The following is a 20,217-nucleotide window of genomic DNA, read 5'->3' as shown; positions in this document are numbered from 1 at the left end:
TGTTCTTGCACCCCAACTCCCCCTCTCCTTCTAGATGTCTTTATTCTGCAGTCATTTTTCTAGGGTTTGTTTTAGTTTAGTTTTGTCAGTTGGGTTTTTTCCTCTCTGTATTCCAAATTTGTGAAATCATCCAGTATTTGCCTTCCTCCTTCTGACTTATTTCACTTCTCATAGTCCCCTCCAGTTCCATCCATGATGTCACAAAGGACAAGAGTTCATCTTATTTTATAGCTGAGCAGTATTTTATTGTGTATATATACTATATCTTCTTAATCCACTGCCCTGTAAGTGGTCATTTAGGTTGAAACTGCATATTTAGTAATGGCCTGGAGGATATTTTATATTCAAAAGTTGTCTATTTACCAAGTCCAAAAAGTAGGAAAATTGCCTTGTGCCTGGATCTTGGATCTTTCTAAATTTCATCTACACTGCAGGCTGCTGCTGATACAGATTAGGAAATACTCTCCACATTGAGAGGCCCCTCTATTTATCCCAATCAGAGCACTTTTTCTAACAATTTAAGGATTAGAAATTTTTAAAAAATGTATTTATTTATTTATACAAGCACTGGGTACAGTCAGAAGCACGGGAGGGTGAGAGAAATCAACAGCACCAGAGCGGGTAACAGAACAGGCAGACTGACAAAATACACTGCTGAGGGGAGCAGCGGGCGCAACAGGAGAGGTCTGCACACCATATGGGACCCTCACTGGTGGCCGGGGGTGGAACCAGTGCTGCAGAGGCTGCGGGTAGCCTTGCAGCCCAACGCTCAACCGCTGCACCACCAAGGGAGGCCCTAAAGATTAGAATTTTTGAAGAATTGTAAGAAGTGATTCATCAGCCAATCAGATATGAAACATTTCTTAAATAACATTCAGTTCAAGGCACAATATGAAGACTACAAAGAAAATAAAGTATATTTTACTAGTCCCTAATAAAGTAAGTTCTGCAAGGAGCTTAGTCTTTTAATGGGTAGAATAAGTGAAGTGTCACAGAAGCCACAGCCCAAAGCAAGTAACATTTACTTCTTTCTACTCCCTTTTTAATGTTATGTCCCTTCCTTGTACATGTCTCTCTCTTGCATCCCTCCCCTCTTCACCCTGCCTATACTAACCAAAAGGCAGAAGTATGGAAACATTTTTAATAGTTTATTTACAAATGCTGCTGCTAAGCTTTCTAATTAAAACTTAGATAAGTGCATTTACATTCTAAAAAAAGGAAATAATTAGGCTGTTTTTGTAAAAGGCCCTCAGTAATAAACCCAAACCCATATAATGGTCTTCAAGAAAATACAGAGGACATTTGGGGACTTAACATTTGAGGACTTAACTCTAGCCCCAAAGTGTTCATGTAATGAAATTTTAATTTTGCTAAAATAAAATTCCTTTTTTTTTTTAAAGATTTATTTATTTATTTATACAAGCACTGGGTATAGTCACAAGTGCGGGAGGGTGAGAGAATTCACCAGAGCCAGAGGGGAGAGCAGAGTGACAAAATACACCGCTGAGGGGATCAGCGGGCGGCAGGAGAGGTCTGCACGCCATGTGGGACCCTTGCCCGGTGGCCGGGGATCGAACCAGTGCTGCAGAGGCTGCGGGCAGCTTCGCAACACAGCACTCAACCGCTGCACTACCGAGGAGGCCCTAAAATAAAATTCTTAAAGATTATGAGCTCTGAGGATGGCATGGTATTGAGTCTGACAACTGTTCAGCATCCCATCCCAATGTAGCTTTTCTATTCTTTCATTTGTCCCATGTGTGATATAACTCTGGTAAGCGAACTAAAACACAAAAACCCATTTTGTTTCAGGAAAAAGAGCCAAAAGTCAATGCCTAGTGACAGTAAGTAACAGGATAGTAAGCAATATTAGTTAACTAAAGGATGTAGGAAAATTACTGTAGCTTGTAAATTTGGGGACATGGAAAGATCAGAGAATACATCCCCCAGCAAAATGTCTACTATTTCCCCCCCCCAATTCCAAGTCACTGTCTATCGACAATGGCCAGAAAAATTCTTAATTGGGTTGAAATCTGGAATAATTATCAGATTCTTAAAGATTTCAACATCAACTACAGAATGAAGATACTTTAGCACAACTTTAGATTCAAAAGACTTGCTAGGAAAAATAAATGCCAGTGTGAAAAGCTACTGCCTTAAGGATAGCAAATAATGGTTAGAGACATGAACTAAGAAACCTAAACCTAGACTGTGGCACCTATTCGCCACTTAATATCTTTGTTTCCTTATAAAAGTCACTTAATTTCTGTGTTAGCGAAAATTATTTAAAGCCCCCAATGCGGCCTAATTTATTAACATTACCTCCTACTAGCTCCTCAGTCCCACACATCCTAAATGCTCCAGCCATTACATTTTATTGACTCCCAGATATACTGAGCAATACCTCCAAGCTTTTATTTATATATATATATTTATACACACACACACACACAGTTCTATCTATTAGAATATGACTTTTATTAGGACTCAAGATTCCATTCCAATGTCAGTGGTGATAGCCTTTGCTAACCCTTAGAGTAATTCTCAACAGTGGCAATTTTATTTTTATACCATGGGGGAGCACCTGACAACGTCTGGAGACAATTTCAGTTGTCACATATATTTGTTAATGGCACCTACTGGGTAGAGGCCAGAGATGTTGCTAAACACTCTATGGTGTAAAGGATAACCTTCCCACAACCCCCAACAAAGAGTTATCCAGCTCCAAATGTCAGATATGCCAATGATGAAAAACCATGCCCTTAAGGCAAGTCTGTCATAATTTTCGGCTCACAAAACACTTTCTTACTAATTCTAAGATTTTTGTCTCTAACATCACACGTTCCGATAGAATAGAATTTGTTGTCTTTCTACATACAATGTCCTCATGGTCAGTCTCATCTCTTTTATAAATTTATCAAACTAAAAAGATATAGTTTGGTGTACTGGTGTCACTCATAGGTACTCTCTTCCTGGTTCTACGAAGGCCTAACTTTATTTTTAGGCAAATTACTTAAACTTGATTTCTTCATCTGTAAAATGGGGATCATTGCAACTACTACACATAAAAGAATTGTGAGTGCTAAATAACACACATGAAGTGCTCAGTAATGTATGGTAGATGGGAAAGCTCAGAAAATGTCAACATTACTGTTCCCATATCTTTTTTTTTTTAAAGAAAAGATTTATTCATTTATGCATACAAGAACTGGGGTACAAGCCAGAGGTGCAGGGGAGTGAGAGGATTCACCAGAGACAGAGTGGGGAGCAGAACAGGCAGATCTACCACAACACACTGCTGAGGGGAGCAGCAGACGAGACAGGAGAGGTCTGCTGTGCCATGTGGGTAGCTCCCTGGCCAGCCGGGTATCGAACTCATCCTGCAGTGGCTGTGGATAGCTTCATAGTTTTGTGTTTAACCCCTTGTGCCACCAGGGAGGCCCTGTTTCCACATCTTTTTATGTTGCCAAAATAAGCAAAAGGAAGCTAAAGGTAAGGTAAGAAGTGATGACAATGAGTTTTAGAAATGGAAAACATTGGGCCTCCCTGCTGGCGCATCAGGTTGAGTGCAGTGCTGTGAAGCTGTAGCGCAGGTTTGATTCCCGGCCGGTCAGGGAGAAACCCACATGGCATGGCAGACCTGCCATGCCCGTTGTTCCCCTCAGCAGTGTCTTTGGTCCATCTGCCTGTTCTGCTCCCACTGTGTCTCTGGTGAATTCTCTCATTCTCCCGCGCCTCTGGCCTGTACCCCAGTTCTTGTATAAATAAAATCTCAAAAAAAAAAAAATAAAGAAATGGAAAACATTAGTTATTCAGCAAGTTAATTACAATAATGATATATGACTGCCTTTACCTTTTCAGTACTTTTTTAATCACTCATTGGTTCAAAGTGGTACTTTGTGTAATATTTATAATTCAGAGTAATGTTATATTTATTTGAAATTCACAACAGTATCTTTGCTACTAAAATTAATTTATATCACAAACTTAGTTATCTAATGCAGTGACACTGATTTTAAACAAAGTTATCACTAATTTCATAAATTTATTCATCAAAAAGAGACACTAAATTTTCACAATGAATTGTGATAATAAGGAATATGAAGCTAGGACATATGTATTGTATGTTAAAGATAACTTATGAAGGAATTGGTGATAGTGTGTAGAGTGGCAAAAACTGTAATAAAATTCTAGTGAACAGTATATGACACATAGTAAATGTTCAATAAATGGCTACTGAAATAAATCCAATGAAGGAATCCTCAGGCCTGGGGAAAATGCATTACAGTCAACATTAGCAGTAATGTTACTAGCTGACAGAGAGGTATCATTTAGCATCTCATATGTTCTCTCACCAGAGTTATTCAACTCTGCTACTGGAAAATATTTCTGCCATGGGGAGAAAAAAGAGGATTTTCAAGGACTGTGGTAAATACTTAAAATTGCAAGAAGATGAGTTTCTGTTTACTTACTGTTGGGGAAAGAATTGGTTGTTGATGTCTTCAAATGTACTGGTCACTTCTTTTCCAGAGATAGTAAAACATGGACATGAAGAGTGAACCATTTTTGTCCATTTAGTTCCCAATAAGGAATTGCAGTCATCAGAAACATCTCAAACTTGCCACTCAACACCTGTTTCAATTACTTCTAATTCAGGAAAACAAAATTCCAGCCAAGTAGGACATTTAAATAACTTAATAGTAAAATGTTACGATAAAATTAAGCTTATTTTAATAGATGCTTAATAGGAAGCATCTATTCCAGGATAAAAGACTGATTAGTATAATATGTATGTGATTTTAAAAGCAAAATTAGTCCTAGCAAAAAAGCCATACCCAGTACTACTACCAGTAATAAATTTAACTGCTATGTCTAAACCTACTTATAAGATATTTACTTGATAGTCATAATAACAAATCCACAAACTGTGTAAGACAATCTCTCATGAACACTCTGCTTCATTTTTTCCCCTTGGTTCTGAATAGGCATGAGAAATAATAGAAATATACTTTGTGTATATACCATTCATTTTTGTAGTCACTAAAAACATATTATTTGGACCACAAATTAGGTACTATGCTTATGTTTTTATTTTAAAGAATTTCCAAAGCCCCAAATTTTTTGTATAGTCATAATTTATCCAAAGCACATGCATTATTTAGTTTGGTCAACTATTTAACTGGCTAGTCAATATACTGCTCAACACTTACTTGTGTCATGGAATCAGTGTTTTGAAAATAAAATTGCCCTTAAAACCAATTCAAATCTTTATTAGCTTTATACAGAAGGCTCTCAAATAACATTTCATTCAACATCATTTTGTTATTAAGTTGATGAGAAAAAATCAGGTTGATGTTGAATGAAATAACTGTTCAAAGACTTGGTTTCATAATATGTCATTCTGCTTAAAGCAGCAGTTTCCAAGAACAGATGGACAGTGTTAAGTGAGGACTTATTTTGAAACATTAAACTTCCAAAAACTATATATTATGGCATTTCTGTACTGTAGTGGTTATCATGTTCACTTATAAAAACTATTTACTAATCTGTTTTTTAAAGAAGTGATATAAAAGCAGTGTACCTAAACAAAACCTAGGTTACCATTTTGACTGGTGGTGAGCACTGAAGTTTCCTTAGAACATTAAAAAAAAAAAATCCTCCCTGATCATAAATACATATGTATAGTGACAGTTTAAACTTTTAAAAATTAAATTCATTTCTGGAAAATGACCAATTATTTATAATACTTACAATTTCATAGATATATCACTACTGGAAAAAATTTGAAAAAATTCTGGTCTTAAAATGTAAAAAAAGAAAAACAAACCTAATTTTCACTAAACTAACATTCTCTTTGTCAGTGAAAACTGTATCAGCACTGATTCATCTTATATAATTGCTACAAAAAAATTTAGAGTAATCAAAATTATCTTATTATATTAAAATATTAAAAAGAATACATGGCATCTAAACTTTCAGAGGAATTAATATTTCTCAGAAATATTCTAGAAAATGCACTGAGCTCTAAAAATCAAATGCAGCAAAAGGCAATAATAATAGTTCACTATCTATCAAAGGCTTAGAAAAGAAATATAAAAGTGTTAGTCTTTCTTTAAAAGGCTAATGTCTATTAACAGCTTAAAACAGGGCACAGTAGGGGGTTAATATGTTGTTGTCTGAATCACTTTCATCAGTTTAAGTACCTATTAGTCCTTATTAGCAATGTACTAGCAAGGTGCTATTGGTCTTTTAAAGTTTTTTTTTTTTTTTTTGCTGCTTCTTATTCTATTTGGTCAGATAGATTCTTTGGCAATAGTGTTTGAACATAAAGTTTAGATTTACATTTTGTTTAGAATTTAGAGTTTTAAGATTTGCATTAGAAAAATGTTTTCTTTTAGGAGTTTGTACAACAGTATTTTAAATTTTGCAGCACATCTATGCAATCGATCTGTTTTATCTTATCATTTTCAACACTATGAAAGTAGTCTCTAAAATTTCTCCAGAGAGGAGAGAACCAAAGCAATTCATGTGCTCTCCTAAGTAAGATAATGAAGAGCAGAATACAACATTAATGTTCACAAAGGTAAAGTTGACATGTTTATCAAACTAACTTGATTCTAACATACCAGTGGTTATTCTTTGGATATTACAAATTTATTATTTAAAAACTTAAATTCAAATAGTAAAACTGAAAAATGACTTAGTCAAAATTCATTGAACCTAATTTTGAGGACCAAACTGAATAAAATTTAACTTTAATAGTTTATTTTTTATTAGATTAAAAAAAAAAAAAGATTTATTTATTTATTTATACAAGCACTGGGTACAGTCAGAGGCGAGGGAGGGTGAGAGAATTCACCAGAGCCAGAGCGGGGAGCAGAGCAGGCAGAAGGACTGAAGTACACTGCTGAGGGGAGTAGTGGGCAGCAGGCAGGAGAGGTCTATGCGCCATGTGGGACCCTCCTCCAGTGGCCGGGGAGCAGCTGGGGATCGAACCAGTGCTGCAGAGGCTGTGGGCAGCTTCGTAACCCAGCGCTCAACCACTGCACCACCGGGGAGGCCCTAGCTTTAATAGTTTAGAACAGAAATCTCATTCTGAAGAATTCACAGTTTTAAATGATATATGTAATGTACTATTACAAAGTTTCTCAAGACTGGGTCTACCATTAATTAGCTGGGTAATCCTGAGCAAATAATCTACCTCTCTTGCACACATGGGAGGGAGGGCAGGAAGGTGGGAGTGGGGTAAGAGAGAGACAATCTCAATGGAGTAATATGGCTCTGTTTAGTGCTTCAAACAGAAAACATTTTCTCCTTTTAGGACTATATTCAGAAGTGAAATTAATTTAAATTATTTAGCATACCTATATGCCTCATTTGTTCATGGATGTGGAAAACACTTTAAGGATGTAGGAAGTACTTTCCTAAAAAAGTTACAAGTACTTGGGTATTTCAACCTACATAGCTTAATTCTTAACAGACCAAACGGATGTTAAACTGCATGTGAACAAAATTCTATATTAAATCATTACTGGAATTATAAACAGATAAAATTCTCCTTGAAAGGCAACTTGCCAATTTATCCCAAATTTAAAACACATATTTAAAACACAAATTTAAAACCTGAGTGAGTGAAGGGTAGCAGAATATGTCACTTTGGTATAAGGGTAATTGTGAGCTAAGGCAACACAAGAAATTATTTGCTTTCCTCTATTTACCTAAAAGCAGGATATAAATTTATGCTTCTCCTCCCCTCTCTGACACCCTAGGAGTTTATATAAAAAAATTTACCAACTAGCTCTTATCTTCTATTAGTTCTCCCATAAACATTTACTTTCCCTCAATTAGCCAGAAATTGAGTCCTTTTTTTGGTCATGTCACTTCCCTACAAATTTATTATTCTTTGGGATTATATAATATCAAATTTTAACCACCCTTTGAGTCACTCAAATGAGTAATTTCTACATATTTGTACATGCTGCTTCCCTTGGTTTTTCTCTTGTTAATCTGTCTTTTGTTGGTCTAATTTACAGGGCCCCAGTTAAAGAATTTAGGAAGGTAGAAAAAAAATTAAATGATTTCCTTACTAGAAACATAGTTTCTATACCTCCCCTACACCAGAAATTCCACTCTTAAAAATTTATTGTAGGGCCTCCCCGGTGGTGCAGGGGTTGAGCGCTGGGTTGCGAAGCTGGCTGCTACCCGGCCACCGGAGGAGGGTCCCACAAGGCATGCAGACCCGCTGCTCCCCTCAGCAGTGTACTTAAGTCTGCCTGCTCTGCTCCCTGCTCTGGCTCTGGTGAATTCTCTCACCCTCCCGCACTTCTGACTGTACACAGTGCTTGTATACATAAATGAAAAAATAAATCTTTTTAAAAAAAATTTATTGTACAGCTATTCCAGCACATTTGTAAAACAACAAAGGAAATTCATTGCAGTATTTTCCAAAACAACAAAATACTGGAAACAATACAGAGATACATCAGCAGAACATTAGTTTTAAAAAAATGTGGTATGTCCATGCAGAAGACTACTTTGCAGCCATATAAAAGGAATTTAGATTGCTCTATCACCCTTGTTTGTTTTTAAAGACATAAATGTAATACATGTACATGCAAAGTCTCTGGAAGGATAGATACACACACACACAAATAAACAATGGTATTGGCTCAAAAAGGAGAAAACTAGGTGGCTTAACAAAGAGGTGCAGCTTACTCATGTTTCACTGATTATCTTTTTATATCTCATCTATATTAAAAATTTTCTAAAAGAGTGTTGTTTTCAAATATACTAAAGGAAAATGGAGCATAAGACACTCTCTTTAAGTTCTCAAGGAACTTAAAATGTCACAGAACAAATTCATTCATTTTATAATATTTACCAAGAGTGTATTTTGTGCCACAAATCTGGGGGATGTGCCCCTGCCTCCATGGAGCTTATATCCTAGTGGGGATTAATATACAGTGCCATGGTACATCAAAGACATCTTTACAAACACATCACCCAAAGCAGTGATAGTGAGGGCAAAGATCAACAGCTGGGACTACATCAAATTAAAGAGCTTCTGCACAGCAAAAGAGACAATAACAAAAACAAAGAGAAACCCCACCGACTGGGCGAACATTTTTGCATACAACACTAATGATAAAGGACTGATCATAAAAATCTACAAAAACCCTTCCTCCCTCCACCGTGGGGTGTGGGGGGGGCCTCCGCCTTCCCGCCCGCCCCTATTGTTCCGCCCCCGGCCTCCCGCCCTTCCCCTTCCCGCCCGCTCCTTTTCCCCTCAGTCGCCTTGCGCCTGCAGTTTTTGGCTTTCACCCCCACCAGTGACCAAAGACTTGACCACTCAAAGTCCAGCTCCCCAGAACACTGCTCAACATGGACACCGGTGTGATTGAAGGTGGATTAAATGTCACTCTCACCATCCGGCTACTTATGCATGGAAAGGAAGTTGGCAGTATCATCGGAAAGAAAGGAGAATCAGTTAAGAAGATGCGAGAAGAGAGTGGTGCATGTATCAACATCTCAGAAGGAAATTGTCCTGAGAGAATTATCACTTTGGCTGGACCCACTAATGCCATCTTCAAAGCCTTTGCTATGATCATTGACAAACTGGAAGAGAATATTAGCAGCTCCATGACCAATAGCACAGCTGCCAGTAGACCCCCAGACACCCTGAGGCTGGTGGTCCCTGCTAGTCAGTGTGGCTCTCTCATTGGAAAAGGTGGTTGCAAGATCAAGGAAATAAGAGAGAGTACAGGGGCTCAGGTCCAGGTGGCAGGGGATATGCTCCCCAATTCAACTGAGCGGGCCATCACTATTGCTGGCATTCCGCAATCCATCAGAGTGTGTGAAACAGATCTGCGTGGTCATGCTGGAGACTCTCTCCCAGTCCCCTGCGAAGGGCGTGACCATCCCGTACCGGCCCAAGCCGTCCAGTTCCCCGGTCATCTTTGCAGGTGGTCAAGCCTATACCATTCAAGGACAGTATGCCATTCCACAGCCAGATTTGACCAAGCTGCACCAGTTGGCAATGCAACAGTCTCATTTCCCCATGACGCATGGCAACACTGGATTCAGTGCAGGTCTGGATGCATCTGCTCAGACTACTTCTCATGAACTCACCATTCCAAACGATTTGATTGGCTGCATAATCGGGCGTCAAGGCGCCAAAATCAATGAGATCCGTCAGATGTCTGGGGCGCAGATCAAAATTGCGAACCCAGTGGAAGGATCTACTGATAGGCAGGTTACCATCACTGGATCTGCTGCCAGCATTAGCCTGGCTCAATATCTAATCAATGTCAGGCTTTCCTCGGAGACGGGTGGCATGGGGAGCAGCTAGAACAATACAGATTCATCCATAATCCCTTTCTGCTGTTCACCACCACTCATGATCCATTTGTGTAGTTTCTGAACAGTCAGCGATTCCAGGTTTTAAATAGTTTATAAATTTTCAGTTTCTACACACTTTATCATCCACTCATGATTTTTTAATTAAAGCGTTTTAATTCCTTTCTCTGTTCAGCTGTTACTGCTGAGATGCTGAGATCCATATTTAGTTTTATAAGCTTTTCTCTGTTTTTTTGTTTTTTTGGGTTTTGTTGTTTTTTGGCTCATGAATTTTTTTTTTTGTTTGTTTGTCATGGAAATGTAAGAGTGGAATATTAATACATTTCAGTTTAGTTCTGTAATGTCAGGAATTTTTCAAAAAAAATTAAAAGATGGACTGGAGCTTTTTCTTTGTGAATAGAAACTGGATGCCACAGTGGAAAAAAAAAAATCTACAAAGAGCTGATGAGACTCAACAACAACAAAGAAAATAATCTAGTCAAAAAATGGGCAGAAGAGCTAAAAAGAAACTTCTCTGAAGAGGAAATGCAAATGGCCAACAGGCATATGAAAAAATGTTCAACATCACTTGTAATCAGGGAAATGCAAATCAAAAGTACAATGATACCATCTTATCCCAGTGAGAATGGCACATATTAAAAAAAAACTAGCAACAACAAATGCTGGCGAGGTTGTGGAGAAAAAGGAACTCTCCTGCACTGCTGGTGGGTGTGCAAACTGGTCCAACCACTATGGAGAGCTGTGTGGAGATTTCTTGACCTACTAAACATAGAGCTTCCATATGATCCAGCAATTCCACTCCTAGGCATTTACCCAAAGGACACAGAAACAGTAATTCCAAAGGGCACCTGCACACCTATGTTTATAGCAGCACTATTTACAATAGCTAAAATATGCAAACAACCCAAATGCCCAAAAACAGATGACTGGATAAAGAAGATGTAGTACATATATACAATGGAATATTACTCAGCAATCAAAAAAAGATAAACATATGCAGTTTGCAGGAACATGGATGGAGCTAGAAGGGATCATGCTCAGCAAAATAAGTCAGAAAGAAAAAGAAAAATACCGGATGGTCTCACTCATAGCAGGAATTTAGAAAACCTAAATAAGAGACCAGGAAAAAGAAATGCAAATAATCAAAATCAACAAGCAACTATAAACCAAAGAAAAATCAATGCAAAGTAATAATCAAAATCAACAAGCAACTATAAACCAAAGACACACTGGGGGGGGGGGTTTAGGGAGGGCAGGAGAGGAAGAACTAGCATCAAAATGGGGGGGATGCAATTGTATGGGGAATATAACCAAAAAGAAAATGCATACATTGTACAAAGATGAAAAATGATGTAAGAATTATATAAAATAAAATATTAAAAAAATATATATACAGTGCCATGGTAGCCAAAGAGAGTCTAATCTAAGTAAAACAAAAAATCAGAGAGTGGACTTCTAACAACTTCAATTTTTACATGCCTATACAGATATAAGTAAAAATGATCTGAGTTCCCCAAAAATAGACTAGAAGTAGCAAAAGAAACAGTGACAGATCTAAGTAAAAGTTATGAGAAGCAAGAACAGTAAGGGACACATTAATGGCTGACAACATTACTTGAAAATAAGAGATAGAAAAAAATCTAAAGTAAACATGAAACTAAATCATCACATAATATAATTCAAGCATTCTCCAATCTGGTTTTCAGTTACACTGCATAAATGTTTATTATGACCAGGTTGTAGAGATCCACATGCAGGTATGTTTCCTCCAGGAAAAAATGTTACAGTTGGTTTAAGCTTCATAAGCTGTCCCACAAAATGTCTATTTTACCCTACTTAACTACGTAAAGGTGCATGAATCACTTTTTTAAAAAGATTTTATTTATTTATGCACACAAGAACTGGAGTATAGGCCAGAGGTGGCAGGGGTGGGGGGGATGAGAGGATTCACCAGAGACAGAGTGGGGAACAGAACAGGCGGACTGACTGAAATACACAGTTGAGGGGAGCAGCAAGTGAGGCAGGAGAGGTCTGCAGCACTATGTGGGTAGTTCCCTGGTCCATGATCAAACTCGTGCTGCAGTGGCTGGTGGTAGCTTCACAGTGCTGAGACATAACCCCTTGTGCCACCAGGGAGGCCCTGCATAAATCACTTTCTACAGAATACTAAGTATAACTACATAAACATAGTTATAACCATGTATAACTATGATAATAATAAGGAAAAAAATCAGAATTTCAGTTTAGATACCAAGAATGCCTCCTAACTTATTGGCATCCTTGCCATAGAAGCAGTTACTTCTCTACTTCCTAGGAGGTAAGAGGGGCTACAAGAGAAGCAACTATAGATTCCTTGAGAACTTGGGATTTCAAGGCAAGAAAAGTTATCTCTCCCTTATCCCTTCTCTGTCCTTCTATCCCCCTAGTCAATGAATACCATTGCACTGGACAAAAAGAGTTGAGTGAGGGAAAGGGCTGAAGGAAGGTGGCATTCTTCCCTACCTCTGACACAGAGGATCAGACCCTCAACATTTTAAATGTTTGTAGCAATATTCATCCTGGTTGTGGTAAAAAAAATACTCATAGCAGGAATTTAGAAAACCTAAATAAGGGACCAGGAAAAAGACTAATTTTAATAAAGTGAAAATCAAAATCAACAAGCAACTATAAACCAGGGACACACTACAGGAGGGAGAGAAGGGAATAGGATCAAAACAAAGATGGTGGGAATTGTATGGGGACTATAACCAAGATGAAAATGCATATGTTGTACAAAAATGAAAAATGATATAATATATAAAATTTAAAAATTAAAAAATAATTTAAGAACATTTTCTATAAATAAAGTGTATAATTTAAAAAAAAATCAATGGAATACTTTAGTGTAATCTGATGTACCAAGTGTATATCTGGGGATATTTTTCCATAAAGGTATCTTAAAAAATAGGTTGCGCATTTATAGAGATCTCAGCTATGGGAAAATATATATGAAATATTTTACTCACAAAAAATTATAAATAAGGTATTAAAGTAAACCATCATCTTTCATTAAATAAAAACAATTCAAATCTGTCTCCTTTTTTCATATAATCAAGACTTATATTTATATTCTCCATTCAAAAAAAAAAAAAATCCTGCTGGAGATCACCTGGATTTCAACTCTATCCTCAGCTAACTCCCATACAGTGTTCAACTGTTGAGTACCTACTAGACAGTGTGCTAAAGGTACAAACATGGATAAAACAGTCTCGAAGAGTTGTACAACGCTTCCCAAAGTACAGTTAGAAGAAAACATACAAAAGAATTATGCAAAGGTTTGTAAAGCATATAAATTCCTGAATCCTTGAAGAATTAGAATCGTAGAGGGTAGAAAATGCTGGGAAAATGTATTTTTAAACAGTACCTAGGTTGATTCTTCTATATAATAAAGTTTGAGAATTATTTTTCTAGTGCTTTGGTCTTCACACACATTTAGAGTCTTAAAATTTACTGAGTGCCTATGACTCTGATTCTGACAAAGACCTGATCTATAGGACTTCTTTTCCAAACCAAGCAATTCTTTGAGATCAGTTGAGTGTTCTACCACTCTACTCAATTCTGACACTATCTGTAGATAACATCGGATTCTAAAGGTTAAGGGTTTAGTTCCACAAATGTCCCTATTTCAGGCGCCAATCAAAAACCCAGGTTGTTACCTGGGCTTTCAATAGACTGGCTATAAATCAGAGGTTTCTAGGATTCCCTCACTTGGGTTAAAATAACCCAATGTGACTCATAACTCAGGACGAGCTTACTTACTAGATTATTGGTTCATTGACAAAGAACATTAAGGATCTGAATCACCAGGCAGATGAAGAAATGTATTAATATACAGTGTATCAGCCCTCAAATAGGAGCTACCGTCCTGGTGGATTTTGGAGCTCAGCACAGGGGCACTTGGATGCATTCTAGTCTACCAAACCAATCCTCCAAATGCCAACCTTTTTGGTTTTCAGGGAGGCCTCGCCACATAGGAAAAATTGACTCAATCACTGGCCACTGGTCAACCTCCAGTCCCTTTCCTCTCTTGGAGGTCCAAGTTTAAGACTAAAATCCAATCTTTCAGCCCTAGTTGGTTTCCCTGGACACTAACTCCCATTCTTAGACTATCTAGGGGTTGCATAAAAGTCACCTAATTAACATAACAAAAGATGCCCTTTATCACTTAGGAAATTTCAAGGGTTTTAGGTCAGGAATGGGGAAGAAGGCAGAATGTATAGATTTCTTTTTTATTTCACGTTGCATATATTTCTTATTATAAATCACAGTATCACAAAAACCCAAGGAACATTTATGTGAATTATATAAATTAATACTTACTGTACTATAAAAATAGAATTCAAAAATTTAAATGTATTTAATAATTCACTTAAAATAAATGTATTTATTAATAACTTTATGAAGAATATATTTTCCAAAATCAAACAAATTAGTGAGAAAAAATGGCACTGCTTTACACAAATCTTTTAAATGTCTAGAATAACAGAAGCATCTGAATTCTCATATCTGCTTCTGCATTCAATTTGTTGTTAAAATATTGTTACAGGGCAGGGAGAGGGGCACACCAGACCCCGCAAACCTGCCTGTTCTCTAAAAAGGTTCTGCCATCTGCTGCATCAACACAAAAACATGAGAACTTAATGAAAGGAACTTTAATACAATTAGTAAACAATACAGGAAAGGCAAAGAATAGAGAAAAGAGACCTGGAGGAGGCACATATAGCAGAGAGACACATGAAGAAACTGCTCTTACCTTTTGGTCACGGACTGGTTGACACAGATGTGGGTAAGAGACCCGTGGGGAGGATAACAATGGCGATTTTTGTCTTGATTTTGATTTTGCTCTTTTCCTCCCAGACTTGTCTGGTTGTTTCTGATCCTTTTCTGTGGGTCCCCACTGAAAAGTGGTTTGGACTCTTGGTAGGCTTTCGGGCCTTGCTATGGGCCAATCCCGTTTGTGTGGACTTTTACCGATGAGGAGATGGGTGACTTTGGTGCTTGATTTAGAAACTATATTCTTTGCCTTTCCTGTATTGTTTCCTAATTGTATTAAAGTTCCTTTTCATTCAAGTCTCATATGTTTTGTGTTGATGCAGCAGATGGCAGAACCTATTTAGAGCAGGCAGGTTTGCAGGGTGTGGGGTGCCCCTCTCCCTGCCCTGTAACAATAACACATATTATGTAGCCACTGGAAAAGTTCACTGTAAAGTTATGAACAAGTGAAAATAGAAGTAAATAATGTCTTAACATTACTATGAACATAACTTTGACTCTTCAGATACCCTGAAAGCATCTTGAGGTTCCTAAGAGGCACCTAGACCATAGTTTGGAAACCAAAAGTCTAGTGAATGGGATTGATAGCATAATGTATTTTCAGTACTATCTCGATGAAAGCTATGAAGTCCTTTGGGAACACCCACCCACTTTGAAGAAAGCCAGAAAACTTTTACAGAGGTGATAACATCTGATCTCAGACTTGAGCACAAGGGGGTACACACAGGCCTTACAAGAGGCCTGTTGAACTCTCTCCCACCTGCTTTTCTGAGTGTCTTCTACCCTTGTTCCTCTCTCACTGGTTGCTGCTCTTCCAACTGGCCAACCTTGCTCTCTCTTTCAAGTCTTTGTATTTTCTGTTTGTCCTACTTTCCACCCATAGACCCAAAGTTTTATACTTGGCTACACAAGAGCAATCCTAAAAATTAAGGAGAGCTGTATTTCCACACACTTGTAATTCATTCAAGGTCCACCCCTTGGGAAACTCTGTCAGTGACATACACTGTGGCATTAGGAGCTTTATTTAACAAACTACAAAGCAGCACCATTTGTAAAGATGAAAAACTGGATGGGAAGAAAAAACTAAACATCTATCATATCCATAAAAATGAAAAACAAGGGGCTTCCCTGGTAGCACAAGGGGTTAAGAGGCAACCTATGAAGCTGTCCGCAGCCACTGCAGCATGAGTTCGATCCCCGGCCGGCCTGGGAGCAACCCAAATGGCACAGCAGACCTCTCCTGTCTTGCCCAATGCTCCTCTCAGCAGTGTACTTTGGTCAATCTGTCTGTTCTGTTCCCTACTCTGTGTCTGGTGAATCCTCTCACCCCCCATACCTCTGGCCTGTACCCCAGCTCTTGTATGCATAATCTTTTTTTTTAAAAGATGTATTTATTTATACAAGAACTAGGGTACAAGTCTGAGGCGCAGGAGGGTGAGAGAATTCACCAGACACAGAGCAGGGAGCAGAACAGGCAAAGGGACCAAAGATACCGCTGAGGGCAGCAGCGGGCAGGGCAGGAGAGGTCTGCTGTGCCATGTGCCATGTGGGTTTCTCCCTGGCCAGCCGGGAGGGAATCGAACCCGCACTGCAGAGGCTGCGGACAGCTTAGAGTGCTGTGCTCAACCTGCTGCATCACCGGAGAGGTCCTGCATAAATAATCTTTAAAAAAAAATGAAAAACAAGAACAAAACCCCTGCATTCCCACATGAGAATAAATTAGAGCTTTATATTTCAAGTTGAAACACACTAATCAAAAATGTGCACAGGAAGAAAGTTATGGATTCTAATACACTATTACAATTTTTAAATATTTAATTTGTATTTTGATAGGTAATACATGATTCAAAATTGTAAGAATTTCCTCTGTCCCTGTTCTCTAGCTTCTCTCCCAGCAGACAACCAATGTAATCAGTTTCTGTGTATCCTTCCATATATATTGAATGTTATATAAAGTTAAGTACGCAGAACAATACTATAATATAGGTTATGTATACTTACACACAAATTTAAAGTTTAAAAATATACATGAAATGATAAAGATCAAATTCAGAATAATTACTTATAGGCAGAGGGAGAAGAACAGGCTCAGAAAGGGATATTTCAAATATGCTTAAAATGATTATTTCAGGTTTATTGTGCTTTCTCTAGAGTTTTTCATACATGAAATAATTTCCTTTTTTAATAAAGAAACATGAAAAGGATAAACTTTGAGAAGCTAATTAGTTTGGTGACAGATGCAGTTTGAGCCAGAGGATACTAAAATACGAACATTTATTCAATACTTTAAAATAAATGCAAAGCTCAGAAGAAAGCAGAGACTGGGAATTTATATAAAATGATATCTTATGTTCTTAAGAATATTCAGATACATCTATTTACACGGCATAATTTAGAGTGCAATTTTTTTTTTTAAAGGAGTGGACCCTGGACTTTGTTATTTTAGATTCCCTGCAGTATTGCTTACCGCATGAGCTTTCAACTAAACCTATATCCCACTATTTTTCTTAGGCTTTAAAAAACAATCTGCAATGAGTGTACCTACTTATATAAGTAACTTAATTACAGGCAGATACGTACACATACACCCTCTATTAAATTAGAATCAAAGGGAGATAGTCTGGTTAATTCTAAGTAAACTATGAAACATTTTCATTGAAGTTTAATAATCAAATTGTTGATTAAATGTATTTTCTTATCTTTTAATTTTGCTAATATTACCTAAAAAAAGTCTTTAACTGAGCATTGTGATTACTTACAGTTATTCTGTTGCTCTTTTGATATTTAACTAACTAGAGTATTTCATCAAACTTTCTCCATTTCAGTCTTCGAAGTTCAGTTATAAACCAAACTTCTATTTCCAGATCTTGAGCTATCCCCTCCATATAACTGAAATATTTTCTAGTTTCTTTCATTCCTTGACTCAACTGAAAATATGTATTAAATACCTGTTTTGTGAAAAGCACTGTATTATATATCATCCCTCTGGTACTTAAAAAGATGAGAAGAACTGCTTTGTTTAAGAAAAATTTCAAATATCTGGATATAATGCAGAATCTTTACAACTTAACAGAGCAACAATCTATTGTAGTAGTAACCTGAGCTGAAACACACGTTAGTAGACTTACAGGTCTTTAAAAGTTTCATAGAATACAGATGTATTTCAGGCAATTTGATGCCATATTAAAAGCATGCCACTTTGCAAACTGGTCCAACCACTGTGGAAAGCTGTGTGGAGATTTCTGGACCTACTAAACATAGAGCTTCCATATGATCCAGCAATTCCACTCCTAGGTATTTACCCAAAGGACACAGAAACATCAATTCCAAAGAACACCTGCACCCCTATGTTTATAGCAGCACTGTTTACAATAGCTAAGCTTTGGAAACAACCCAAATGCCCAAAAATAGATGACTGGATCAAGAAGATGTGGTCCATATATACCATGGAATATTACTCAGCATTCAAAAAAGATAAACACATGCAATTTGCAGCAACATGGATGGCGCTGGAAGGGATCATGCTCAGCGAAATAAGCCAAAAAGAAAAAGAAAAATACCGGATGGTCTCACTCATAGCAGGAATCTAGAAAACTTAAATAAGGGACCAGGAAAATGAATAACTATAAGAAAGTGAAAATCAAAATCAACAAAAAACTATGAACCAGAGACACTTTTAGGGGGGCGGGGGCGGGAGGGGAGGGATTGGGGTCAGAATGGGGGAGCTGCAATTGTATGGGGAATATAACAATAAAATTTATAAAAAAAAATAAAAATAAATAAAAATTAAAAAAAATAAAATAAAATAAAATAAATTAAAAAAATAAAATAAAATAAAACAAACAAAAAAAAAAAGAACAGCATAATATAGTACAAGGTTTGTACGTACATGTTAACGGCATTTGGAAGAGTGGGAGAGGACATCCTCTAAAAACAATATTGAAACATGTAAATATTCTTGACAATTAATAATTAAGACAATCAGTTTGAAAGCGATATGCCAAATGTGTTGAAGCAAAATGTTTGGCTATCTGAGTATAGATCGGAAAGGTATTTAGAATATACAAGGAGAGGGAAATAGTGTAACTTAATGAAAGAAAATGACAAATCAGGTAACAAGAGTTAAGAATGTAAAAATGGACTTCCCTGGTAGCGCAAGGGATGAAGCACTGCACTATGAAGCAATCTGAAGCCTCTGCAGCACAAGTTCAATCCCTGGCCGGCCAGGGAGCAACCCACATGGCACAGCAGACCTCTGCTGACTTGCCTGCTGCTCCCCTCAGCAGTGTATTTCAGGCAATCTGCCTGTTCTGTTCCCCTCTCTGTCTCTGGTAAATCCTCTCACCTTCCAGACCTCCGGCCTGTACCCCAGCTCTTGTATGCATAAATAAATATATTAAAAAAAAAGAATGTAAAAAAAAAAAAAAAAAGCATGCCACTTTGTACTATTCAGAAACTATGAATTGTTCCGTGAAAAAATAAGTAGATGCCAACTTATTCCAAAAACTTTTATAGAAAAATAAACCCTGAGTTAAAGAGTATATAGATACTGGAGCCTCTGATGGTGCAGGGGTTAAGTCTCAGTGCTATCAAGCTATCACCAGCCACTGCAGCACTTGATCCCTGGCCGGGTTGCATAACCCACATATGGCATAGCAGACCTTTCCTGTCTTGCCCGCTGCTCCCCTCAGCAGTGTATTTCAGTCAGTCTGCCTGTTCTGTTCCCCACTCTGTCTCTGGTGAATCCTCTCACCCCCCTGCACCTCTGGCCTACACCCGTTCTTATATGCATAAATCAATTAAAAAACTTAAAAAATAGAGTATACAGATAAAAAATAGAGTACACAGGTAAAAAGGATACAGGTAAAATATACAGGTTACAGGTAAAATATACAGGTAAAAGGATCTCAACAACAATAACAAAGACAGAACTTGGTTAAAAACAAAATACTATGGAGAATTTGGAAATAACTATAATATAGCATTATAATTGTAGGAATGTCTTCTGATAGTTGGGGTGAATCACTCATTAATTTTAGAACAAAAGCTCTC

General features: G+C 37.4%; 2 protein-coding genes across 2 annotated transcripts in view; one reads left to right on the top strand and one right to left on the bottom strand.

Annotated features, from left to right (window-relative positions):
• The window catches only part of TBCA (tubulin folding cofactor A), a gene marked incomplete at its 3' end in the record, with an annotated part of 68,412 nt that overhangs the window by 40,112 nt on the left and 8,083 nt on the right, over positions 1 to 20,217 (bottom strand). The window lies entirely within an intron of this gene.
• Positions 9,379 to 10,345, top strand: LOC311171429 (poly(rC)-binding protein 2-like; the record flags this gene model as incomplete). Its single annotated transcript, XM_084234265.1, is given in 2 exon segments — positions 9,379 to 9,842; positions 9,844 to 10,345. Coding segments are annotated over 2 exon segments (966 nt in total).

The sequence above is a fragment of the Talpa europaea genome (genome assembly GCF_964194135.1).
Source record: "Talpa europaea genome assembly, chromosome: 5".
NCBI lineage: Eukaryota > Metazoa > Chordata > Mammalia > Eulipotyphla > Talpidae > Talpa > Talpa europaea.
This window is presented reverse-complemented; position numbering and strand designations above follow the sequence as displayed.